Source organism: Vulpes lagopus, chromosome 21 (genome assembly GCF_018345385.1).
Source record: "Vulpes lagopus strain Blue_001 chromosome 21, ASM1834538v1, whole genome shotgun sequence".
Lineage (NCBI taxonomy): Eukaryota > Metazoa > Chordata > Mammalia > Carnivora > Canidae > Vulpes > Vulpes lagopus.
Window position 1 is genome coordinate 40,486,253 of NC_054844.1, and position 26,949 is coordinate 40,513,201.

The window sequence follows — 26,949 nt, forward strand, 5'->3', positions numbered from 1 at the left end:
AAATTATCCTTTGTAAAGTCCTGTTTTTTTGTTTTTTGTTTTGTGTGTGTGTGTTTTTTTTTCTTCAGAAAGACTCAAGAGTATTCTACAGTGGATATACATACAAGAGGGAGCAGTTTTTAAGGGAGGAGAAAAAAATTTAGACTAGTTGGAACCCATCTCTGCCTTTAGAGTATCTGAAACAAATAATCTATAGGAGCCTGGTAATTTTATCATTGCTGAAAACCCCAGGAATCACACGCTTTTCCCCTTACAGACAGGAGGGTAGCTTGCCAAAAAGCTTCAAGAGAGACAGAAAGCAAATGTGCATGTTAAGTTGGAGAGCTTAGAACTCAGAGTGGAGCTCAAATCCTAGAGAGTCTTACCCAAGAACTCGGTAGTCAGCAAGAAAGCAGTGAGTGCACAGTGGTCTGGGTACCAGCAGGTGGTTTGCTCACCAGCTTCAGGGCAGGGGTTTGTTGGCTAAAGATCCCACTTTTGACACCATTAGTTGTTAAAAGTTCATAAAAAACAAGTAAAAGCAACAAATCACTGACGTAGTATTTAGTAAAAATTTATTGTGCACATACTAGAAAATTTGTAAACTGGGAACATTCAGGTCAAAACATGGAATGAGGTTCAGAGACATATTGTTATAAAACAGCTTATGTAGTATGAAGACAATGAATGTTTATTCTTTACAGTGATTGGTTACAATATTAGAATTTCCTTTTTCTTTTTTTAAAGATTTTATTTATTCATGAGAGAGAGAGAGAGAGAGAGAGAGAGGCAAAGACACAGGCAGAGGGAGAAGCAGGCTCCATGCAGGGAGCATGATGTGGGACTTGATCCTGGGACTCCAGGATCACACCTTGGGCTGAAGTCAGGGGCTAAACCTCTGAGGCACCCAGGGATCCCCAATATTAGAATTTTCTTAAAGGGATTTGGTTAATGGCTACTTTATATCAATTTTCAGTTAACAGTTTAAGTTTATGATTTTCAGAGTCATAACTAAGAAGTGATCCAGGTTAAGTTAACCTTGCTTATCTTACCAAAAAAATAAATTAAAATTAAAGTCGCTTATATGCCTGACTGCTTTTGTCTCCTCAGGGAGTGTTCAAGTCTGATCTTCATTTGTGTTTTATTTTAACAACTCTCAAGGCAAATTTTATCAAAAGCATCTTTTCTATTTTTCCTAGCAAGAGAACACAGACCATTGTTTTTCCAGTTCAGTGATACTCAGACTTTGGTTCTTGAGCCTCAGGTGGTCCTTTGGCAGTAATCTTCATCTAAGAAGACTATGCTGGAGTAGGATAAATGTGCTGTCTTTTTGATTCATAATAGCTAATATGGCATCAGAGGCATATTCTTTTTTTTATAGGTTTATTATTTTTAAGTTTTAATTATATTTTATTTAAAATCAATTAACAGGGATCCCTGGGTGGTGCAGTGGTTTAGCGCCTGTCTTTGGCCCAGGGCGCGATCCTGGAGACCCGGGATCGAATCCCACATCGGGCTCCCGGTGCATGGAGCCTGCTTCTCCCTCTGCCTGTGTCTCTGCCTCTTTCTCTCTCTCTCTCTGTGTGACTATCATTAAAAAAAAAAAAAAAAAAATCAATTAACATATAGTATATTATTAGTTTCAAAGGTAGAGTTTAGTGATTCATCAGTTGCATATAACACCCAGTGTTGGGCAGCTTGGGTAGCTCAGCGGTTCAGTGCCACCTTTGGCCCAGGGCCTGATCCTGGAGACCCGGGATCAAGTCCCACGTTGGGCTCCCTGCATGGAGCCTGCATCTCCTTCCGCCTGTGTCTCTGCCTCTCTGTGTCTCTCATGAATAAATAAATAAACTAAAAAAAAGATAATACCCAGTATTCATTAATTACATCAAGTGTTCTCCTTAATGCCCATCATCCATAGTGTTCTATCCCTTTCCCCTACCAACCACCCCTCCAGCAATTCTCAGCATCTTTTATGGTTTGCTTCCTTCTCAATTTTAATCTTACTTTATTTTTCCTTCCCTTCCTCTGTGTTCATCTGTTTTGTTTCTTAAATTCCACATATGAGTGAAACATAAGGTATTTGTCTTTTTCTGACTTATTTCACTTAGCATTATACCCTCTAGTTCCATTCACGTGGTTACCAGTGGCAAGATTTCATTCTTTTCAGTGGCTGAGTAATGTTCCATTATCTATATCTACATCTATGTCTATATGTCTGTCTGTCTATTTATCTATCTATATCTCCTACATCTTTATCCATTCATCTGTTTGTTTTTTGTTTTTTTTTCATTCATCTGTTGATGAACCTGTGGGCTCTTTCCATAGTTTGGCTGTTGTGGACATTGCTTTGGATCACTATGTTTATATCTTTGGGGTAAATCCCTAGTAGTGCAATTGCTGGGTCATGGGGTTAGCTCTGTTTTCAACTTTTTGAGGAACCTCCATAATGTTTTCCAGAGTGGTTGCACCAGCTTGCATTCCCACCAGCAGAGTAAGAGGGTTCCCCTTTCTCCGCATCCTTGCCAACATCTGTTCTTTCCTGACTTGTTAATTTCAGCCATTCTTACTGGTGTGAGGTGGTGTCTCATTGTAGTTTGGATTTGTATTTCCCTGATGCTGAGTGATGTTGAGCTTTTTTTCATGTATCTGTTGGCCATTTGTATGTCTTCTTTGGAGAAATGTCTGTTTGTGTCTTCTGCCCATTTCTTGATTGAATTATTTGTTTTCTGGGTGTTGGGTTTCATAAGTTCTGTATAGATTTTGGATACTAGCCTTTTATCTGATGAGATATTTGCAGCTATCTTCTGCCATTCTGTCATTGTCTTTGGGTTTTGTTGACTGTTTCCTTTGTTGTGCAAAAGCTTTTTATCTTGATGAAGTCCCAATAGTTCATTTTTACCTTTGTTTCCCTTGCCTTTGGAGATGCATCTAGCAAGAAGTTGCTGTGGCCAAGGTCACAGAGGCTACTGCCTTTGTTCTCTAGGATTTTGATGGATTCCATCTCACATTTAGGTCTTTCATCTATTTTGAGTTAGTTTTTGTGTATGGTATAAGAAAATGGTTGTTTCATTCTTCTGCATGTGGCTGTTCAATTATCCCAACACTACTTGTTGAAGAGACTCTCTTTTTTTCCACTGCATATTATTTCCTTTTTTGTCAAAGATTAGTTGATCATAGAGTTGAGGGTCCATTTCTGGGCTCTCTGTTCTGTTGCATTGATCTGTGTGTCTATTTTTGTGCCAGTACCATACTGTCTTGATGACTGCAGCTTTGTAATAGAGCTTGAAGTCTGGGATTTTGATGCCTCCAGCTTTGTTTTTCTTTTTCAAAATTCCTTTGGCTATTTGGGGTCTTTTCTGGTTCCATACAAATTTTAGAGTTGTTTGTTCCAGCTCTATGAAAAATATGGATGGTATTTTGATAGGGATTGTGCTGAATGTGTAGATTGCTCTAGATAGCATAGACATTTTAACAATATTTGTTCTTCCAGTCCATGAGTTTGGAATGTTTTTCCATTTCTTTGTGTTTATCCTTAATTTCTTTCATGAGTGTTCTATGGTTTTTTTGAGTACAGATCCTTTGCCTCTTTGGTTGGATTTATTTCTAGGTATCTTATGGTATTGGGTGCAATTATAAATAGGATCGATTTCTTGATTTCTTTTTCTTCTGCCTCATTGTTAGTATATAGAAACACATATGACTTCTGTGCATTCATTTTATATCTTGTGACTTTGGCGACTCTTGTATCAATTCTAGCAATTTTGGGGTGGAGTCTTTTGGGTTTTCTACCTAGAGTATCATGTTTCTGTGAAGAATGAGTTTGGCTTTTTTGCCGATTTGGAAGCCTTTTATTTATTTCTTTTTGTTGTCTGATTGCTGAGGCTGGGACTTCTAGTACTATGTTGAATAACAGTGGTGAGAGTGGGCATCCCTGTGGTGTTCCTGACTGTAGGAGAAAAACTCTCAGTTTTTCCCCATTGAAGATGATATTTGCTGTGGGGCTTTTCCTATATGGCTTTTATGATACTGAGGTATGTTCCTTCTGTCCCTACACTGCAGCGTTTTTATCAAGAAAGGATGCTGTACTTTGTCAAATGCTTTTTCTGCATCTATTGAGAAGACCATATGGATCTTGTCCTTTTTTTTTTTCTTTAATTAATGTGGTATATCACATTGATTGAGTTGCAGATGTTGAACCACCCCTTGTAGCCCAGAAATAAATCCCACTTGGTCATGGTGAATAGTCCTTTTAATGTACTGTTGGGTCCTATTAGCTAGTATTTTGGTGAGAACTTTTGAATCCATGTTCATCAGAGATATTAGTCTGTAGTTCTCCTTTTTGGTGGGATCCCCTAGTTTTGGGATCAAGGTAATGTTGGCCTCATAGAGTTTGGAAGTTTTCCTTCCATTCCTGTTTTTTATTTTTTTTTTTTAAAGATTTTTATTTATTTATTCATGAGAGAGAGAGAGAGAGGGAGAGAGAGAGACACACACACAGGCAGAGGGAGAAGCAGGCTACGTGCAGGAGCCTGACATGGGACTCGATCCCCGGTCTCCAGGATCACACCCTGGGCTGCAGGTGGCGCTAAACTGCCGTGCCACTGGGGCTGCCCCCATTCCTGTTTTTTAAAACAGCTTCAGAAGAATAGACATTAATTCTTCATTAAATTTTTGGTAGAATTCCCCTGGGAAGTCAGCCCCTGGCCCTGGACTTTTGTTTGTTGGGAGATTTTTGATTACTGCTTCAATTTCCTTCCTGGTTATGTGTCTGTTCAGGTTTTTTGTTTCTTCCTATTTCAGTTTGGTAGTTTATACATCTCTAGGAATGCATCCATTTCTTCCAGATTGCCTGATTTGTTGGCATATAGTTGCTATACTATGTTCTTATGATTGTTTGTATTTCTTCAGTGTCAGCTGTGATCTCTCCTCTTTGATTCATGATTTTATTTGGATCCTTTCTCTTTTCATTTTGATAAGTCTGTCTAGGGTTTATCAATCTTATGCTTTCAGAGAATCAGCTCCTAGTTTGATCAGTTCTACTATTTTTTTGGTTTATCTTTTATTTCTGCTCTAATCTTTATTAATTTTCTTCTTCTACTGGATTTAGGCTTTATTTGCTGTTCTTTCTCCAGCTATTTTAGGTGTAAGGTTAGGTTGTGAGCTTTAGACCTTTCCATTTCTTGAGAAAGGCCTTGTATGCCATATACTTCCCTCATAGGACTACCTTTGCTGCATCCCAAAAGTTTTGAATAGTTGTGTTTTCATTTTCATTTGTTTCCATGAATTTTAAAAATTCTTATATAATTTCCTGGTTAATCCATTCATTCTTTCCAAATTTCCTCTTGTGATTGACTTTGTTTGAAAGCATTTTGGTCTGAAAATATTCAGGGAATGATTCTATTCTTTTAGTACCAGTTGAGACCTGATTTGTGGCCCATATGTGATCTATTCCAGAGAACATTCCATGTGCACTTGAGAGGAATGTGTATCCTGGAATGCTCCAGGATACTTTAAGATGGAATGCTCTGAGTATATATGTGAAATCCATCTGGTCCAGTGTGTCATTCAGAGGTCTTGTTTCCTTGTTGATCGTCTTAGATGATCTGTCCATTGCAATGAGTGGGGTGTTAAAGTCCCCTAGTATTATTGTATTATAATTGATGTGTTTTTTTATTTTGTTATTGATTTATATAACTGCTGCTCCCATGTAAAGGACATAATATTTACAATTGTTAGATCTTGTTGTTGGATAGACCCTTTAATTATGATACAGTGTCCTTTCTCATCTCTTATTATTCTTTGGTTTATTTATTTTTTAAGTATTTTATTTATTTATTCATGAGAGACACAGAGAGAAAGAGCGGCAGAGACACAGGCAGAGGGAGAAGCAGGCTCCACGCAGGGAGCCTGACATGGGACTCCATCCTGGGTCCCCAGGATCATGCCCTGGACTGAAGGCGGTGCTGAACTGCTGAGCCACCTGGGCTGCCCTCTTCTTTGGTTTAAAATCTAATTTGTCTGATAATAAGGATTGCCACTGCAGCTTTCTTTTGATATTCATTTGCATGATAAATGGTTTTCCACACCTTCACTTAAATCTGGAGGTGTCTTTGGGTCTAAAATGAGTCTCCTGAAGACAGCACATAGATGGGCCTTGCTTTTTTATCCAATCTGATATTTATGTTTTTTTGATTGGAGTATTTAACCCATTTACATTCAGAGTAATTGAAAGATACGAATTTAGTGCCATCATATTACCTGTAAAGTCATTGTTTCTGTATATTGTCTCTATTCCTTTCTGATCTATGTTACTTTGAGGCTCTCTCTTCACTTAAAGGATCTCTTTTTATATTTCTTACAGGGCAGGTTTAGTGATGCAAATTTTTTTAGTTTCTATTTGTCTTGGAAACTTTTTACTCATCTTCTATTTTGAATGACATCGTAGCTGGATAAAGTATTCTTGACTACATATTTTTCTCATTTAACACCCTGAATATATGATGCCAATCCTTTCTGGCCTGCCGAGTCTCTGCAGACAGGTCTGCTGCCAGTCTAATGTGACTACCATTGTAGGTTACAGACCTCTTGTCCTGAGCTGCTTTCAGGATTTTCTCTTTGTCCCTGAGATTTGCAAGTTTCACTATTATATGTTGGACTGTTGACCTATTTTTTATTTTTTTTTCCTATTTTTGATTTTGAGGAGGGTTCTCTGTGTCTCTTGGATTTGAATGTGTGTTTCCTTCTCCAGATTAGGGAGGCTTCTGCTATAATTTGCTCCAGTATACCTTCTGCCCCCCCTTCCCTCTTTTTCTGGGATCCCAGTTATTCTAATATTGTTTTGCTTTATGGTATCACTTAACTATTGAATTCTCCCCTCATGATCCAGTAGTTGTTTCTCTCTCTTTTTCTCAATTTCTTTATTCTCCATCATTTTTCTTCTATATCACTAATTCCCTCTTCCATCTCATTTATCCTAGCAGAGCCTCCATTTTTTATTGCATCTCATTAATAGGCTTTTTTACTTCAACTTGATTAGATTTTAATTCTTTTATTTCTCCAGAAAGGGATTCTCTAGTGTCTTTTGTGCTTTTTTCAAGGCCAGCTAATATCCGTATACTTGTTAGTCTAAACTCTAGTTCCAACATCTTACTTATATCCATCCTGATTAGATCCCTAGCAGTCAGTACTGCCTCTTATACTCTTTTTGAGGTTTTTCCATCTTGTCACCCTGTCTAGAGAAGAATAGATGAACAAGAGAAGAAAATACTAAAATGGCAACAATGTAGTATATGCATTTTTAATTCTGATAATTACTGTTTTATTTTCTGTTGGTATTGTACAAATTTGCATTCTCACTTAGATATGAGGAGGCCTGTTTGTTTTTTTTTAAACAGCATATGTAATCATTTTGGTTTGCTTGTCTTAGGGTAAAAATGGTATTTTAATAGTTTGTTTAAAATAGGTTAGAGAGGGATCCCTGGGTGGCGCAGCGGTTTGGCGCCTGCCTTTGGCCCAGGGCGCGATCCTGGAGACCCGGGATCGAATCCCACATCAGGCTCCTGGTGCATGGAGCCTGCTTCTCCCTCTGCCTGTGTCTCTGCCTCTCTCTCTCTCTCTCTCTGTATGACTATCATAAATAAATAAAAATTAAAAAAAAATAAATAAAAATAAAATAGGTTAGAGAAAAAAATAAGTTAAAGCATTTTTAAAATCTAAATATATACCCACAAGGTATAGGAAGTTAAATAGTATCACACAGTTTATAATAATAAAATATTTTTTAAAAAACAATCTCTACCCTTCCCTCCAACCTATTTCTAGTTCTAGCTTTCCATGGATATTCATTATAATTTCTTTTGCTATTCACCTCTGTATTTCTGAATAATAGGGTTATATTGACTTTTTTAGTCTTTTCAGGGGCAACCCTATTATGGAAGATGAGGATTTAGTGTACCCTACGACTTAAAAAATATACTCACTCTCTTTAGAGTAATTGCACATCATCCAAATTTAATGGAGTTACCATTCTAAGGCTCTAACTATACCTGTAATTATGACCTTTTGCTTGTAAACCCATAATATTAGTAAAATTCCCATTGGTTTGTTAAGTAACTTGTATAAACTATGATTCTTGGAACCTTTTAGTTTTAGGGAACACATCTTTCATTGCAGTTAATGTCTTCCAGTGTTTATTGGATGCTTTTCTTTTCTTTTCTTTTTAAAGATTTTATTCATTTATTCATGAAAGACACACAGAGAGACAGAGGCAGAGACACAGGCAGAGGGAGAAGCAGGCTCCGTGCAGGGAGCCTGATGTGGGACTCGATCCCGGGACTCCAGGATCATGCCCTGGGCCAAAGGCAGGTGCTAAATCGCTGAGCCACCCAGGGATCCCTGTTGGGTGGTTTTCAGTAAATGTTAGGCATTGTTGTAATGCTACATCTGTATGAACTCATTTAAACCATGCAACAGGGCAGCCCTGGTGGCTCAGCGGTTTAGCACCGCCTGCAGCCCAGGGTGTGATCCTGGAGACCCTGGATCGAGTCCCACGTCGGGCTCCCTGCATGAAGCCTGCTTCTCCCTCTGCCTGTGTCTCTGCCTCTCTCTCTCTCTCCTCCCTGTGCATTCTCATGAATAAATAAAATCTTTAAAAAAAAAAAACCAACCCATGCAACAGCCCTGTGAGGAAGTTGCTAGCATTATTTGCATTTTGCATTTGAAGAAAGTGAGACATGGAGACGGTTAGTAGCTTGCTTGAAGTCATTCATCTAGCAAGTGGTAGAGCTATGATAGAAACCCAGGCAGTCTGGCTTTAGAGACTTCACTTAACCATCTGCTACACTGCTATATTAATGATACACACAACCTCAGCAGTAAAGCATGTACTTCAGTTTGGTTTTCCACTAATGGTGATGGATTATGCTAATTCAACCATGTTTATTTAAATTTCTCATTTTTTTCCCCAAATAAGTATATTTCTTTCTTTTTAATAAGTATATTTCTGAAAATTTTAAAAATAAATTTATTAATTATGGTAAAAAATAATATAAAATTTACCATCTTAACTGTTTTTAATTATACAGATTAGTAGTGTTAAATATATTAACATAGTTGTGCAAAAGATCTCCAGAAATTTTTCATCATGCAAAACTAAAATTCCATACCTACTGAACAACAGTGTCTCATTTCCCTCTCTCTTCTGTTTCTATGAATTTGACTACTTTAGATACCTCATATGAGTGGAATTGTACAATATTTGGCTTTTTTTGTGAGTGACATTTCATTTAGTATAATGTCCCTGGTCATCCATGTTGTGGCATGTTAACAGAATTTCCTTCTTTAAAAAAAAAAAAAGTTTGTTTGTTTGTTTGTTTATTTATTTATTTATTTATTTATTTATGATAGACACAGAGAGAGAGGCAGAGACACAGGAGGAGGGAGAAGCAGGCTCCATGCCAGGAGCCCGATGTGGGACTTGATTCCGGGACTCCAGGATCGCGCCCTGGGCCAAGGCAGGTGCTAAACCGCTGAGCAACCCAGGGATCCCCTAGAATTTCCTTCTTTAAAAATTTGTTTTAAGCAATCTCTACACCCAGCATGGGACTCAAATTCACGACCCCAAAATCAATAGTCACACTGTTCCAACTGAGCCAGCCAGGAGTCCCAGAATTTACTTTTCTTTAAAGGCTCAATAATATTCCATTTTGTGCCTCTACCATGTTTTGTTTATTCATCCATTGATGGACATTTGGATTGCTTCCACCTCTTGGCTATTATGAGTAGTGCGGTAATAAATATGGATATGCAAATATCTCTGTGTATCCTGCGTTCAGCCCTTTTGGATATATACCCAGAGATGGGATTACTGGATGAGGATGGTAGTTCTTCTGTTTTGTATTTTTTGAGGAACCTCCATACTGTTTCCATAGTAGCTACACTATTTTACATTCACATCAATAGTGAACATTTGTTCCTACATCTCCACATCTTTGCCAACACTGATTTTCTAGGGTTTGTTTGTTTTGGTAGCAGCATTCAAATGGGTGTGAGATGATATTTTTGATTTGTATTTCTCTATGATGAGTGATGTTAAGTATCTTTTCATTTGCTTGTTGGCCATTTATCTTTTTTTTTTTTTCATATGTTTATCTTTGGAGAAATGTCAGTGCAAGTCCTTTGACCATTTTTAAATTGGGCTACTTGGTGGTTTTTTTTTTTGTGAAGTTGGAATTTTAAAAATGTATTCTGGATATTAACTGCTTTCAAATATTTTGATAAAATACTTGGAAATATTTGATAAAAAATACTTGCAAATATTTTCTCCTATTTCATAGATTTCTTGTCACCATATTGATTATTTACTTTGATGTACAGAAGTTTTGTTTTTAAAAAAAAAAAAGATTTTATTTGTTTCTTTGACAGAAAGCACAAACAGGTGGAGTGGCAGGCAGAATGAGAGGGAGAAGTAGACTCCCTGCTGAGCAGAGCCCAATGTGGGGCTCGATCCCAGGACCCTGGGGTCATGACCTGAGCTGAAGGCATGACCAACTGAGCCACCCAGGCGCCCCTGTACAGAAATTTTTAAGTTTGATGTAGTTCTATTTGTCCGCTTTTGCTTTTTTTTGACTGTGTTTTGGATGTCATACACAGGAAGTCATTGCAAATCCCATATCATGTTTTTCCTCTTTTTTTTTTTTCTTCCAGGGGTTTAGGTCTTATGTAGCTTTTTATTTCATCTGAGTTAATTTTTGTTAATATGGTGTAAAGTAAGGGCCCAGTTTTACTCTTTTGTACATATATATCCAGTTTCTTCAGCATCATTTGTTGAAGAGAATGTCCTTTCTCCATTGAATGATCTTGGTGCCCTTGTTAAAAATCATTTGACCAGGGATACCGCGATGACTCAGTGATTGAGCAACTGCCTTAAGCTTAGGGCATGATCCTAGATCCCACATTGGGCTCTCCGTGGGGATCCTGCTTCTCCCTCTGCCAATGTCTCTATCTCTCTGTGTCTCTCATGAATAAATAAATAAATCTTTAAAAAAATCATTGACCATATATGAGTTTATTTTTTGGCTCCCTATTCCATTGGCCTAAATGTCCATTTTTATGCCAATACCACTGTCTTGAACACTATAGGTTTGCAATGTCTTGAAATCAGGAAGTGATTGTTGTTTTTCTTTTTTAAGATCGTTTTGGTTGTTTGAGGTCTGTTTCTGAAGTTAGAATATAAATGCAAAATGTAGTATTTGTCATTTTAACCATTCATAAGTGTATAAAGCAGTGGCATTGAATACATTTACCGTGTTGTATAATTATCACTATTACCCCAAACTTTTTTTCTTCATCTCCCACAAGAACTTGTACCCATTAAACACTAACTTTCCCTTTTCTTCTTCCCCCTAGTTTTTTTTTAAGATTTATTTTTATTTATTTATGATAGACAGAGAGAGAGAGAGAGAGAGAGAGAGAGGCAGAGACACAGGCAGAGGGAGAAGCAGGCTCCATGCAGGGAGCCCAACGTGGGATCCAATCCCAGGTCTCCAGGATCGCGCCCCGGGCCAAAGGCAAGCGCCAAACCGCTGAGCCACCCAGGGACCCCCCCTCCCCTAGTTTTTTGTAGCCTCTATTGTACTTTTTCTATTTCTCATCTCTTTTTACCCATGTTCTCATTCTAGTGAATATGAAAAACTTATGCCTTCTTTTGTTGTGATTTGAAGTGAAAAAATAAATATAAATAACAATAAGTCAAGGTAATAGGTTTTAAAGCTGTACATGTCCATTCTCTTTGCATTTCTCTACCTTGAGAGTCACTGTGTTATACAGAGGCCTACAAACCAATAGCTGTTTGTTTATTTGTTTGTTTTTTAAGATTTTATTTATTTATTATGAGAGACACAGAGAGAGAGGCAGAGACATAGGCAGAGGGAGAAGCAGGCTTTATGCAGGGATCCTGATGTGGGACTTCATCCTGGGACTCTAGGACCACGCCCTGAGCCAAAGGCAGGTGCTAACCCCCTGAGCCACCCAGGCTTCCCAATAGCTTGTTTGTATAGCTGATTCTAGGGGTGTGGTCTGTGACAATGCACTTCTTTAGATCAAAACTAACTGAAGATTTTTAAGCTGTAGCTAATCCAAGACTGACCATTTTGAATTTGCTTAGGTATTTAATAGGCAGCAAGAAATTAATATAAACATCCAGATTTAATATTTTTACATTTTGTTTGATTACTAGTTTTCCTATATTTCAAACTAATTAATTTAATATAATGTTCCATACCTTTTGTTCCCATTTTGGAAAAATGCTTGACTGAATAGATTTTTTTTAAGATCGTGGATGGGGAAGGGCAGAGGGTGAAGGAAAGAGAGAGAATCTTAAGCAGGCTCCATCCCCAGCACAGAGTCCCGATGTGGGACTGGATCTCACAACCCGGAGATACATACACTAAAATGTATATATTTTCTTGTTTCCATATTGGGGCTATTATGAATAAAGCTGCTGTTGATGTTCTTGTTTATAGACATGTTTATTTCTTTTGGGTATATAAGCCTACAAGTGAAATTGCTAGGTCATAGGGTAGGTATATATTTATATTAGTTAGTGATTTCCAGACAGTTTTCCAATATGTGTACCATTTTACATTCCTACCAGCATTATGTGAGAGTTCTAATTGGTCCACATCCTTACCAAACTTGGTATTGTCTGTTTTTTCATTTTAGTTATTCCACTGTAATTCTTTTTTAAAGTTTTTTTTTTGTTTGTTTGTTTAATGTATTTGAGAGAGAGAGGGAGCACAAGCCAGGGAGAGGGGCAGAGAGAGAGAGGGAGAAGCAGACTCCCTGCTAAGCAGAAAGCCTGACATGAAGCTTGATCTTAGGACCCTGGGATCATGACCTGAGGTGAAGGCAGATGCTTAACCAACTGAACCACTCAGGTCCCCCTCTACTACAATTCTTAATTTGCATTTCTCTGATGAATAATAGCATTAAATCTCTTTTAAATATAATACATACAGGAAAATGTACATATTGTAAGTGTACAGTTTAAGGAGTTATTCATTACAAAGTGAACTTGTCCATGTCACTGTCATGGTTGCCCTTGACACTTCAAGGGGTACACTTCATTCATTCAGTCAGCCAACAAATTTATTGTATAACTACTGTGTGCCAGGTATAGTTCTAGGCCCAGAGATACAAGAGTGATAGAGTAAAAATTGTCCTCAAGAAGTTTACATTTGATTGAGGAAGAAGAACAACAGATAATTTATATGCTAGGTAGTAATAAGGTGTAAGAATAAAAATAGGACAGTGTAAGGAATTGGGGGTGTCAGGAACTGTTCTATTTAGGGTTGTCAGAGAAGGCTTCTCTGAAGAGATGAGTCGTCATCTGCACCCCCCGGGTTATTCAAGGTATTGGCAGAATTTAGTTTCATGTGGTTGTAAGACTGAGGTTCCTGTTTCCCTGCTGGCTTTTGGCTCCAGTGTCATTCTTTTTTTTTTTTAATGCCCCAGTGTAATGCTCTAGGGGCCCCCTGCATTTCCTGCCTCATGGCCCCTCTCAGCCAATAATGACAGGTCAGATTCCTCTCACACTTTAGATCTCTCTGACATTTCCTTCTGTCAGATTTCTCAGATGTATCTTCCTTTCTCTCTCTCTCTCTTTTTAAGGATCTTATTTGAGAGAGAGTACCCATGAACCCATGAGCAGTAGAGGGACAGAAGGAGAAGGAGAGAGAATCCCCAGCTGACTTCTGCCAAGTGCACAGCCCAGTGTGGGACTTGATCTCACCACCCTGAGATCATGACCTGAGCCAGAATCAAGAGTCCAAGTCTTAACTGCCTGAGCCACCCAGGCACCTTCTCAGATGTATCTTTCTTAACTACAGACAAAGAAATTTCTTCCCTTCTAAGGGCTCTTGCAATTAGGGTTGGGCCCACCTGGATAATCCAGATTCATTTCCTTATTTTAAAGTCTATGACCTTAAAATTACATCTGAAAGTCTCTTCATAGCAGTACTTGGATTATATTTGATAGAATAAGTAAGGGTTGGGAATCTTGGTGAGATAGCTTTAGAATTTTGCTTATTACATAGGCCTTATAAAATTAATTAGAATGTTCTTTCCTCTATACTTTCTAAAAGAGTTTTTTTGAGAATTAATCTTTCTTTTTAAAATACTACTTTATAGAAGTTCTCTGGCCTTGTGCTTTTTTGTGTGGTACGAGGAGGTTTTAAATTACTGATTCAGGGGGATCTCATAAAATTTGATATGTTGTGGTTTCATTTTCTTTCAGTTTAAAATTTTTGCTAATTTCATTTGCAATTTCTTTTTTTGGCCCATGGATTATTTAGGAGTTTATTGTTTAACTTTTAAATATTTGGAGATTTCTTGGATTTCCTTCTGGTCTTGATTTTTGATTGAACTCTATTGAGAAATTAGAGAACTTAATTTATATGATTTCAATTCCTTTAAGTTTATTAAAGATTTCTTTTGAATCACAGGATTTGATCAGATTTTCTATGAAGAGCCATATAAGAAATAATTTAGGCTTCATTGGCCATATGGTCTCTGTTGAAGCTTCTTATCTCTGCTGGAGTAGTACAGAAGCAGCCATACACATGACATAAACCAATGGGCATGGCTTTATTTGAATAAAACATTATTTATAAAAATAGACAATGGGGCCAGATTTGGCCGTTGGGCCATAGTTTACTGATGTTTGGCACTGCATATGATCTGTCCTGGAGAATGTTCCATGTGGGTTTGAAAAGAATGTGTGGGATGCCTGGGTAGCTCAGTGGTTAAGCATTTGCCTTTGGCTCAGGGTGTGATCCTGAGTCCCAGGATCGAGTCCCACATTGGGCTCCCCATGGGGAGCCTGCTTTTCCCTCTGCCTGTGTCTCTGCTTTTCTCTCTCTGTGTGTTTCATGAATAAATAAATAAAATCTTTAAAAAAAGAAAAAAATGTTCTTTTCTTATTAGAGACCTTATTCTTGTTGATCTTCTATCTGGGTTTTTAATAATTTACTGAGAGTGGGGTATTGAAGTCTTCAACGATTGTTGAATTGTCTGTTCTTTCAGTTCTGTGCATTTTCACTTCATGTATTTTAGGTCTCTGTTATTAGGTGAATATACATCTGTAATTGTTATATGTTCCCTATGTCATGACCTTTTTTTTCATATGATATATCTCTCTCTTTGTAGTAATATTTTTTGTCTTAAAGTCTTTTTCTGAGTTCTCTTATTGTTGGTTTTTTTTTTTTTATTGTTGGTATTTGCATGATACATCTCTTCCCATTCTTTTACTTTGTGTCTGAATCTATGGTGTGTCTCTTGTAGATAGAAGATAGTTGGATCTCTTGTTTTCCATCCAACTTGACAATTTCTGTCTTTTGATTGGAGTCTTTAATCCATTCATATTTAATATAGTCTTTATATAGATGGATTTACCTCTGCCATTTTGGTATTTGTTTTTGTATGTCTTAAGTCTTTTCTGTTTCCTTGTTTCTCTTTTATTGTCTTTTTTTGTGTGTTAGTAGTTATTTTTTAGTGTATGATTTTAATTCTTTTGTTGTACTGTTATCTTTTGTTTGTTTTTCCTATTTTGGGGTTCTCTCCTCTCTTCCCTTGTATTTGTCTTGTTTTCTCTCATAATCTGCCCTTTAAGCCACCAGACTTTAAGTACATTAAGAATGAGTAGGGCAGCTGACGTGGCTCAGCAGTTTAGTGCTGCCTTGGGCCCAGGGTGTGATCCTGGAGACCTGGGATCTAGTCCCATATTGGGCTCCCTGTGTGGAGCCTGCTTCTCCCTCTGCTTGTGTCTCTACCTCTCTCTGTGTCTCTCATGAATAAATAAATAAAATCTTTAAAATAAAAAAAAAAAAGAATGAGGAATGCTTGTGTGGCTCAGTGGTTGAGCCATCTGCCTTTGGCTCGGGTCGTGGTCCTGCGGTTCTGAGATTGAGTCTCAGGCTCCCTGCATGGAGCCTGCTTCTGCCTCTCTCTCTGTGTCTCTCATGAATAAATAAATAAAATCTTTTTTAAAAAAAGTACATTAAAGGGGATCCCTGGGTGGCTCAGTGGTTTGGCGCTTGCCTTTGGCCCGGGGCACGATCCTGGAGACCCGGAATCGAATCCCACGTCGGGCTCCCTGCATGGAGCCTGCTTCTTGCTCTGCCTGTGTCTCTGCCTCTCTCTCTCTCTCTCTCTCTCTCTGACTATCATGAATAAATAAATAAAATCTCTAAAAAAAATGAAAAGGAGTGCTGAGTTTCTTTTTTCAAAAAATCTTTTATTTATTTATTTATTTATTTATTTATTTATTTATTTATTTATTTATGAGAGACACATAGAGAGTGGCAGAGACATAGGCAGAGGGAGAAGCAGGCTCCCTGTGGGAAGCCTGATTCAGGACTTGATCCCAGGACCCCAGGATCACAACCTGAGCCAAAGGCAGATGCTCAACCATGAGCCACCCAGGCATTTGGAGTGTTGAGTTTCTACTGAGTTTTCCTCCAGTTTTTGTGAGAGTGAGGACTTTGTTCTTTGTATTTTCTAGAGGAGAAATACAGACCCATAAAGGATAGAGCATCCAGGGTTGTGTTTCATTCTTAATGTACCTTTTTTTTTTTTTTTAAAGATTTATTTATTTATTTGTGATAGACACAGAGAGAAACAGAGAGAGGCAGAGACACAGGCAGAGGGAGAAGCAGGCTCCATGCAGGGAGCCCGACGTGGGATTCGATCCCAGGCCTCAGGATTGCGCCCTGGGCCAAAGGCAGGCGCCAAACCACTGCGCCACCCAGGGATCCCCAGCACTCCTTTTCAATAAGTACTTGATGTATATTTTGTTTAATAAAGACAGAATTGTCTGTACACTAAGCCAATTTAAGAATGTGATATGTAACTTGAAGTCTTAATCACATGGAGAAAAAGTGAATGGGTTTATTAATGCTGTGAAAAGCAACAATGATCTACCCACCAAGTGCCAAGGTAGAAATAATTAATGTGGTCAATTAAAAAGAAATATATAATTTAAAATGCAGAGGCTTTCAGGTGCTGAGTTAGAGAGTTAGTTTCTTAGTGCTTGCTCTGAACATTATAAAATGCATCTTAACTTATCGCAATCTATTTTAATACTAGTTTAATTCTATAAGTTAGCTTCCCATCTTTGTAAAATTGTTGCCATATCTGTTATGTCTATATTTATTACAAACCAAAAAAGTAGAGTATTGTTATTCTGCATTATACAATCTTTTAAAGAATTTAAGAGAAGAAAATAAAAATATCTTTAGTCAGTCTTTTATATATTTACCTATATTTACTTTTTCCAGTGCTCATTTCTTTGTGTATATTTAGGTTACCATCTGGTGTCATTTTCTTTCAGCCTGTGAGATTTTCTTCAGTATTTTTTTTTAAGATTTTATTTATTCATAGAGACACACACACACACAGAGGCAGAGACACAGGCAGAGGGAGAAGCAGGCCCCATGCAGAGAGCCTGATGTGGGGCCCGATCCAGAGTCTTCAGGATCACGCCCTGGGCTGCAGGCGGCGCTAAACCGCTGCGCCACCGGGGCTGCCCCCAGTATTTTTTTTTTAAGTCAGGTTTGCTAGCAATGGATTCTCTAAGTCATCGGGGATGTCTGTATTTCACCTTCATTTTTTTTTTATCTCCATTTTTATTCTTTTCTTTTCTTTCCCCACCTTCATTTTTTAAAGATGATTTTGCTGAATATAGAATTCTTGCTTGACAGTTTTCTTTCAGTATTTTTGAATATGTCATTTCACTGCCTTCTGACTTTCCTTGTTTCTTATGAGAAATTAGCAACTGGTTATATTGTTGCTTCCTGGTAAATGAGCTTCTAGAGTCTGTAGGTGATGATGATGATGATAATGGTGATAATGATGATTTTTTTAAAGACAGGGAGAGAGAGAATCTTAAGCAGGCCCCATGCCTGGTATGGAGCCTGATATGAGACTGGATCTCACAACCCTGAGATCATGACCTGAGCTGAGATCAAGAGTCAGACACTTAACTGACTGAGCCATCCAGGTTCCCTGCAAACTGATACTTAAAAAAAAAAATTGATCTATAGGGGCTCTCAGGGTCATGAGTTCAAGCCCCTCATTGGGCTCCGCATTGGGCGTTTGTATTGTTTTTGGTCTTTATTTTTGTTTTTTCCTCCACTTCTGGAATTCCTAATTTGTGTATGTTATACTCGATGTTGTTTCCATAGGTCTCTGGGGCTTTATTTTCCTGTATTCTTTTCTCTGTTCAAATTAGGTATCTGTTTTTCAGATTTTTTTTTTCTTCTACTCCAGTGTTCAGCTCTAGAATTTCTAGTTGCCTCTTTTTACTGATTTCTTTTTGTTGACATTTTCTGTTTGAGGCATTGTCTTTGTATTTTTCTTCAGTCCTTTAAAACAGTTTTAAGGTTTTACTTGTTTAGTTTGGCATTTGGACCTACTCTAAGACATTTTCAATTCCATGATGGTGTTTTTTGTTTTTTTTTTAACCATTCTTCAATTCGGATCATACTTTCCTGCATCTTTACATGTCTTATAAATTTTTGTCAAAACTTAGATATTTTACATAATGTAGCAACTTTGGATTCTGATTTGTTTTTCCCATCGAGGATTGTTTTGTTTTGTTGCCTGGACTAAATCTGTGGAATGTTTTTCCCCAGTGTGTGACTGCTAATATCTGCTCAGTGTTTTGTATTTTTTAATTTTTTTTTTTTTTTTATGATAGAGAGAGAGAGAGAGAGGCAGAGACACAGGCAGAGGGAGAAGCAGGCTCCATGCACCGGGAGCCTGATGTGGGATTCGATCCCGGGTCTCCAGGATCGCGCCCTGGGCCAAAGGCAGGCGCCAAACCGCTGCGCCACCCAGGGATCCCCTTAAATTTGTTTTTATGTTTAAGTCTGTCTTCCTGGTATCATACCTGTATCTATATAGCTTAGTGGTCAGTTAACCACTTGTCAACAAAGATTGTCCTAGTCCAAACATTATACTATATGTTGGCAAATGGAATTTAAATTAAAACAAAAACAAAAAGATTGTGCTAAATGCATTGAGCTAGTAGAGCTTCCACTCTCTACCAGTAGATCTCTGTGTGTGTGGAGGAGCTCCTTCAAAATTCAGATATTTTATTTTATTTTATTTTATTTTATTTTATTTTATTTTATTTTATTTTTTAAAGATTTTATTTATTCATAGAGACACACAGAGAGAGAGAGAGAGAGAGAGAGAGAGGCAGAGACAGAAGCAGGCTCCATGCAGGGAGCCCGACGTGGGACTCAATCCCGGGTTTCCAGGATCACACCTCAGGCTGCAGGCGGCGCTAAACCGCTGCACCACAGGGGCTGCCCAAAATTCAGACATTTTAAAAGTCTGCTCAAACTTTTACTTTCCACTGGGTCCTCTCATGTTTTTCTTCATGTTTTTGCAGGCTCCTAGTGGGTCCTCTCTGGTCTTTCCAGCATGGATGGATGAGCACTTATCCCTTATATTCTTGCTTCCAGATTTCCCTTTTAAATTCTCTCTAGTTGAAAATAAAATCTTAAAAAAAAAAAAATTCTAGTCTGCTGGTCCATCGCTTGTACCAACTATAACAGCATCCTCAGGTCCTTTGTCTTGCTTGTTCATTTGCCACCAAGAATACACATTGTTACTGACAGTGCTGTTGGGTGTGGAATTCTTTGCTTCAAATCAAGTCAGCCCTCTCTGTGAGTGAAACTGCTGGTTTTTATGGCTTTCCCTACCTTGGTAGAACTACATTTGCAATGACCTGGGGGTGATGGAAACAGCTTTAGGCAATAATGCCATAGACTCCAACTGTTTTTACCCCAGATTTAGTAGTTTTTCATGAGTAACCGAGAAGGTAGCATTTGAGAAAAGACCTGAAGGAGGTGAGGAATTATTTCATATAGATATCTAAAGATGAACATTCCTAGCAGAGTGAATACCTTAACGGCCTGAAGGTGAGAACATATCTAGGGTATGAAAGGGACAATAAAGAGGCCAATATGGCTAGAGTGGAGTACCTGACGGAGAGAGTAGTAGGAAATTATATCAGGTAAAGAGAAGATTTGGGGACAGGGTATTAGAGCAGATAAGACCTTTTAGGGCATTCACTGTAAGGACTCTGGCTTTTACTTTGAATGAAATGGGGAGCTACTAGAGGGCTTTGAACAGTAGAGTTGAGGCACAGTTTATTTTATAATTTTAAAAGCAGTTTTAGTGAGATGAAAGCTAAAGGGTGGCAGGATAGAAGACTCAGGATGCCAGTTAAGAGACTATTACCGTCCTGATTATAGCAATGCAGGGGAGAAATGATTGTGGCTTAGATGAGGGTAGTAGAAGGAGAGGTCATGAGAAGTGGTCCAGTTCCTTCTGGCAGATTGGAGGTAAGGAGTCAATAGATTCAGATCTCTTTATTTCAAGTAAATTTTCATGCATAGTATGTGTATGCTTTTTTCTGTTCCCTTTATTGAGTTCTATATTTTTTTATCCCTATATTGATCCTGATTATCCTCTGATTCAATCATTTTAATGCTCTAATATTTTCTTTTTTTTTAAAAGATTTTATTTATTCATAGAGGCAGAGAGAGAGAGGCAGAGACACAGGCAGAGGGAGAAGCAGGCATCATACAGAGAGCCTGACGTGGGACTCGATCCAGGGTCTCCAGGATCACGCCCTGGGCTGCAGGTGGTGCTAAACCGCTGCGCCACTGGGGCTGCCCGTAATGCTCTAATATTTTCTTTTTTTTTTTTTTTTTAATTTTTATTTATTTATGATAGTCACACAGAGAGAGAGAGAGAGGCAGAGACATAGGCAGAGGGAGAAGCAGGCTCCATGCACCGGGAGCCTGACGTGGGATTCGATCCCGGGTCTCCAGGATCGCGCCCTGGGCCAAAGGCCGGCGCTAAACCACTGCGCCACCCAGGGATCCCTGCTCTAATATTTTCTAATTGCAATCTCTTTTTTTCTTCTTCTGAAGACTTTCCTCTGTCACATGCATTCTATTTTCATCTCTGTTTTTTTTTTGGTTCATCTTTGTTTTTAAACTAGGGTCCATGCCCACTGTAGAGCCCAATGCAGAGCTTGAACTCACAACCTTGAGATCAAGACCTCAGCTGAGATCAGGAGTCAGACCCTTAACTGACTGAGCCAACTCAGGTGCCCCTCATTCTCTTGTCTTTATGCTGAGGAAATGAGGGTAGAGAAGAGCTTGCCATTGAAGAGTTTAATCCTTTGTGGTAGATCTAAATTCTATTCTTTCTTCTAAATCTCAAAAAGTGTTTTCTATCAGGTCCACTCTATCCAATGGTAAATTCCATATAATTCCATAGGCTTTGGCTGATTCTCCCAATTTGGCTCAATTCTCTGAAAGATAGTAAGCTCCAGAGGTTCAGCCTGTCTTTCCTCAAGTCCCATAGTGGTTTGTAGAGACTCTTACTCTTGGGGTGTAATTGACGTGATGTATTAGTTTCAGGTGTACAATGTAATAACTCAGAATTTGTATATAGGGCAGCCCTAGTGGCGTAGCAGTTTAGCACCGCCTGCAGCCCAGGGCCTGATCCTGGAATCGAGTCCCATGTCAGGCTCTCTGCATGGAGCCTGCTTCTCCCTCTGCCAGTGTCTGCCTCTCTCTCTCTCTCTCTCTCTCTGTGTCTCTATAAATAAATAAATAAATAAATAGATAGATAGATAGATAGATAGATAGATAAATAGATAAATAGATAAATAAATAATCTTAAAAAAAAGAATTTGTATATATTGCAAAATGACCATCAAAATTAGTCTGGTTAACATCTCATATATAAAACGTTTTTTCTTGTGATGAGAACTTTCAACATCCATTCTCCTAGCTGCTTTCAAATATGGAACATAGTATGAGCTAGTCACCTTGTTGTCTGTACATCTCTGTGACTTACTCATCTTATAACTCGGAATTTGAACTTTTTGACCCCCTTCACCCATTATCTACTCCCCCTGCCTCAGGTAACCACCAATCTTTTCTCTATATCCGTTGAGGCTCTTGGTGAATTTTTTTTTTTTTTTTAACTTTACCATAGCTGTCTACTTAGTCTTCATTTTCCTCCGTCTGTATTGGAAAGTATTTCATATAAGGTTGTTCTCATTTGCTTCTGGGGTTTTCCTGTCAAGTGTCCAAATATAAGAGTTGCTTTGATCCTCATGCTTTCTTTACCCAGAAATCTTAGGATCTGTTTTTTTAAAGTTCAGTGATATGGGAAAAAGTAGCATTTGTATCTTTACAACTTGCTTCCTGCATTATTGACTAATAGAAATTTACTGTTTCCAGTTTTTCTTACTAAAATTCCTTTGTGCTCTTCCCATTCACTCACCTCATTCCCCAGTTTTCTTGCAGCTATATTTGACCTGGGAAACCTGAAGAGAGGTTAGAAACAGGAAATCCTAGAACAGAAAAAAGACCCTTGATTTGGGTAGGACAAGCAGGTGGTAAGAAAGATCTTAGGTAGTAATAAGAGGTAATATTTTACTTTGTGAAGTGGAGATGGGGATAAGATTTTTGAGATAACAGAAGATAAGGCAATTTCTTTCTGAACTAAGAAGATGGTCTGATTTTAAGATTAAAAATTCTTTTTTTTAAATTCTAGTATAGTTAATATTAATATACAATGTTATATTAGTTTCAGATGTGTGATATAGTGATTCAGCAATTCCATAAAACACACGGTGCTTATCACAAACGCACTCCTTAATCCCCATCCCCTATTTTCCCATTCCCCCCACTCACCTCCCCTGTGGTAACCAGCAATGTGTTCTGTATAGTTCAGAATCTGTTTCTTGGTTTGTTTTTTTCCCTAAGATTAAAGTTTCTTTTGGAGCAAAATATTGCTTTTTATGACTACATACTTTCTAGAGTATTTTCCTTTTAATAGCTAGCTTTATTTAGAAAAAATACCGGGTATTTTTTGGGTATCTGTTAGAAATTTTATACATGTAGCTGTTAACTGTAATAGTGAATGTATTTGTGTGTTTTCCCTCCAGAATCTCCATGGAGAAAGAGACATGAATGTCTGCAATGATATTTCCTGACAAGAAGTTGATACAAGAGAAGGAAAGGAGATCAACAGCTAGTGAGCAGAATTTCAGATAACCAGCATTTGGTATTTATCACCTCCAACTACAGACTTCCGTTGCCTGCTTTTAAATCAGAGATAACTACGGTCAGGACCCAAACAAGGCAAAAGGATACTTTTCATCTGTATTTTTTGAGATCAAAGAAACCACAATGTCTAGAAAACAAAACTCAAAGGGTAAGATTACATGTGGGTATAAATTGTTAAAAGCATAGATGTAGAATGGTGATCTATATATTTTTAAAAGGTTCTCTTAATGTATTTTGAATGGTTATATTGTCCCTCACCCAGTGCAGTACTTCTGATAGGTATAATCTGTCTCTTTATCTTGACTGCAATTAATTTTAGAGGAGTATAGAACATTCACAACTTTATCCATTGTCTCTTTAATTATCTAAGTAATTGTGGATATTAGATTACAGTTTTGTGTGTTTTCAGTTTGGGAATTAATTCATATAACAATTGCTTTTCTACTTTTATAAATGTATTAAATTGGAATATATTTGCAGGAAAGTCAACTACATCTAGAAAATACATTTTCTGAAGTATGGACATATGTTAGAGGCCGTGGTGGAGATAACTTTTACTGCAGGATATTCTATATCCTGTGAGTTGATGTTTTTTTTCATTGGAGACAGGAAATGAAGCAAGAGTAAATGCTTCCAGTTTTAGATTCCTTCTTTAGCTTTCCTTCCAGGATTATTACTCACTCTAGCTTCTTATCTAAAGTAAAATATAAGATCAAAGAATCAAATACCAAGAATAGTTGGGAAAGACTATAAGATCCCTTTTTCACCTTTTTTAGAATAGCTGCAAAAATGCAAAGGGACAAATTTAACAGTAGCACTAGAACTATTATTATACAATAACTAGAATATATTTGTTAGAAGAATGACCATAGCTATCCTGGCTTTTTTCCCTCTTTGAGTTTAATTTTCAATTTAAAGTTAATGTTCTTCCATTCAAAACAAAGGTGTAGATCTAGGTCTCATGTGTTAAATATGAAGGAAAATGCTTTTAAACTTAATTTTGACTTGGTAGTTCACAAACCTCATTTTAAGAAAATAATATACTGGAGCTGCTTGTGATTTTGAAAGCTGCAGTTTCATTGTATAGTAAATCTGTATAAAGGAAATCTGAGTTCTAAGGAATGGTTAGATTACTTAAGAGCTATTTTATGCAATGAGATTATTAACTGAAAAGTTTTTATAACCAAAGTTTGTTTCTTCTTTGTCATGATTCAGTTTGCTTTCTTCCCAGTTATGTTTGAAACATTATCTGTTTTCCTCCTACAGATGAGAAATACTAGAGTAAAAATAGGACTCCAGACTTTAAAATAAAACAGTTTCATCTAAAAAGTTAGCATTGAATCTTCAGCTACGATTGTTGAATTGTGTACTTTTCCTGTTTTGTCAGTTTTTAATTTACATATTTTAGGATTCTGCTATTAAGTAATATACATTTATAATTGTTTTATCTTGTTGATATATTGTTTTTTATTATGAAATGTTCTTTGTCTCTAGGAATATGTCTTTTTTTTTTTTTTAAGATTTATTTATTTATTTATTCAGAGGGAGAAAGAGAGGCAGAGACACAGGCAGAGGGAGGAGAAGCAGGCTCCATGCAGGGAGCCTGACATGGGACTCGATCCCAGGCCTCCAGGATCACACCCCAGCCACAGGCGGCACTAGGCGCTAAACTGCTGTGCCACCAGGGCTGCCCTAAGAATATGTCTTTAAAGTTTAATTTTTCCCACTCTCTTATACTTATTGTTTTCAGGAATTATCTTTTTCATCCTCTTACTTTCTTTTTTTTTGGTGAGGGTGGTACTGAAACCTTCAACCTTCACTTTCAGTGTGTTTTGAACTTAAGTGTCTCTTGCAGACATCATATGGTTGGATCTTGCCTTTTTATTCTTTTTTTTTTTTTTTTTTTTTAAATTTTCATTTACTTATGACAGTCACACAGAGAGAGAGAGAGAGAGAGAGAGAGAGAGGCAGAGACACAGGCAGAGGGAGAAGCAGGCTCCATGCACCGGGAGCCCGACGTGGGATTCGATCCCGTGTCTTCAGGATCGCGCCCTGGGCCAAAGGCAGGAGCCAAACCGCTGCGCCACGCAGGGATCCCTTGCCTTTTTATTCTGTCTCACAACTGCATTTTGATTAATCCATTCAACATTTAGTGTATTTATCAGAATGATTGGGTTTATGTCTGCTATTTGCTGTTTCCTAAATCTTATTTTTTCGTTCCTCTGCACCTGCTTTATTGCTGCCTTTTTATATTTTTTTTAATTTTATCTTTATATTACTTTATATTTTATACTTCTTTTTTTTTTAATTTTTTTTTTAATTTTTTATTTATTTATGATAGTCACAGAGAGAGAGAGAGAGAGAGAGAGGCAGAGACATAGGCAGAGGGAGAAGCAGGCTCCATGCACCGGGAGCCTGATGTGGGATTCGATCCCGGGTCTCCAGGATCACGCCTTGGGCCAAAGGCAAGCGCCAAACCACTGCGCCACCCAGGGATCCCTATATTTTATACTTCTTTGTATTAATTCCTCTGATTTTTAAAAGCTATTTCTTAGTTATTTTCTTAGTTATTTTATTAATTAAAATAAATCATTTTATTGCTCTAGGATTACAGTTATGCGTCTTTAACTTGTCACAAGCTTCAGGTTAATACTGACTTAATTCTGGTAAAATATAGTAACTCTCTTCCAATATAGCCTTGTTTCCTCTTCCCTACTTTCATACTATCATATATATATATATATATATATATATATATATATATATATATATGATATATATCATAACTGGATTTGAGTTACTGTCTGGTTTTATTTCCTCTCAGCCTGAAGGATTTAGTTTTTCTTGTACACAAGTCTGACAGGAATGGAGTCTTTCAGACTTTTTTTTTTTAATCTGAATATCTTTATTTTATCTTAATTTTTGAAGGATAGTTTTGCTAGCTATAGAATTCAGCACTTAGAATGTGCTTTTCCACTAAATATGTCATATTGTTGTTCCTCTGTTTGCTGTGAGTCCTTTTTTTCTTGTCAAGATTTTCTCTTTGTCTTTAGCAGTTTGACTGATGGAATTTGGTATGGATTTCTTGGGAATTTCATCAAATTTTAGCCATTGTTTCATCAAAAAAATTATTCCTGCCCCTTTCTCTCTTTCCTCTCCTGCTAGGAATCCTGTGATGTGTATATCAGTAAGCTTAATGTTATCCTACAGGTGACCAAGGAACATTTTTCTTTTTTCTTCAAATTTTTTTTTCATATTGTTCTTCCTTTATTTAGATTGCTTAATTCCTATTGATCTCTTTTCAATTTCATTGATTTTTTTTTTCTTCTGTCTCAAATTTGCTATTAAGTCTGGTGAATTTTTCATTTGGGTATTATATTTTCAATTAGAATTTCTTTTTAGGGGATCCCTGGGTGGCGCAGCGGTTTGGTGCCTGCCTTTGGCCCAGGGCGCGATCCTGGAGACCCGGGATCAAATCCCACATCGGGCTCCCGGTGCATGGAGCCTGCTTCTCCCTCTGCCTGTGTCTCTGCCTCTCTCTCTCTCTGTCTGTGACTATCATAAATAAAATAAAAAAAAAAAAGAATTTTTTTTTAGTTTTATAGTGTCTATTTCTTTATTGGGATTCTCTTTGTTGAATCATTAGGACTGTATTTTCCTTTAATTTTTTGAAAATATTTTTATTAGCTGTTTTGAAGTTTTTGTTGCTTAGGTATACCAACTTGGTGGACCCTTTAAGAGTCCGTTTCTATTGATGGTGTTTTTCCTATGTATGAGTCTTTCTTTCTTTCTTTCTTGGCTTTTT

The 26,949-nt window shown here is 37.5% G+C and overlaps 1 protein-coding gene across 1 annotated transcript in view; it reads left to right on the forward strand.

The window, feature by feature from the left end:
- SPATS2 (spermatogenesis associated serine rich 2) overlaps positions 1-26,949 on the forward strand; it is a 155,522-nt gene that overhangs the window by 62,481 nt on the left and 66,092 nt on the right. Inside the window, exon 2 of the mRNA XM_041736524.1 lies at positions 23,024-23,292. Coding sequence (XP_041592458.1) covers positions 23,268-23,292 — 25 coding nt within the window. The 5' untranslated portion in view covers positions 23,024-23,267. The remainder of the gene's footprint in view (positions 1-23,023; positions 23,293-26,949) is intronic.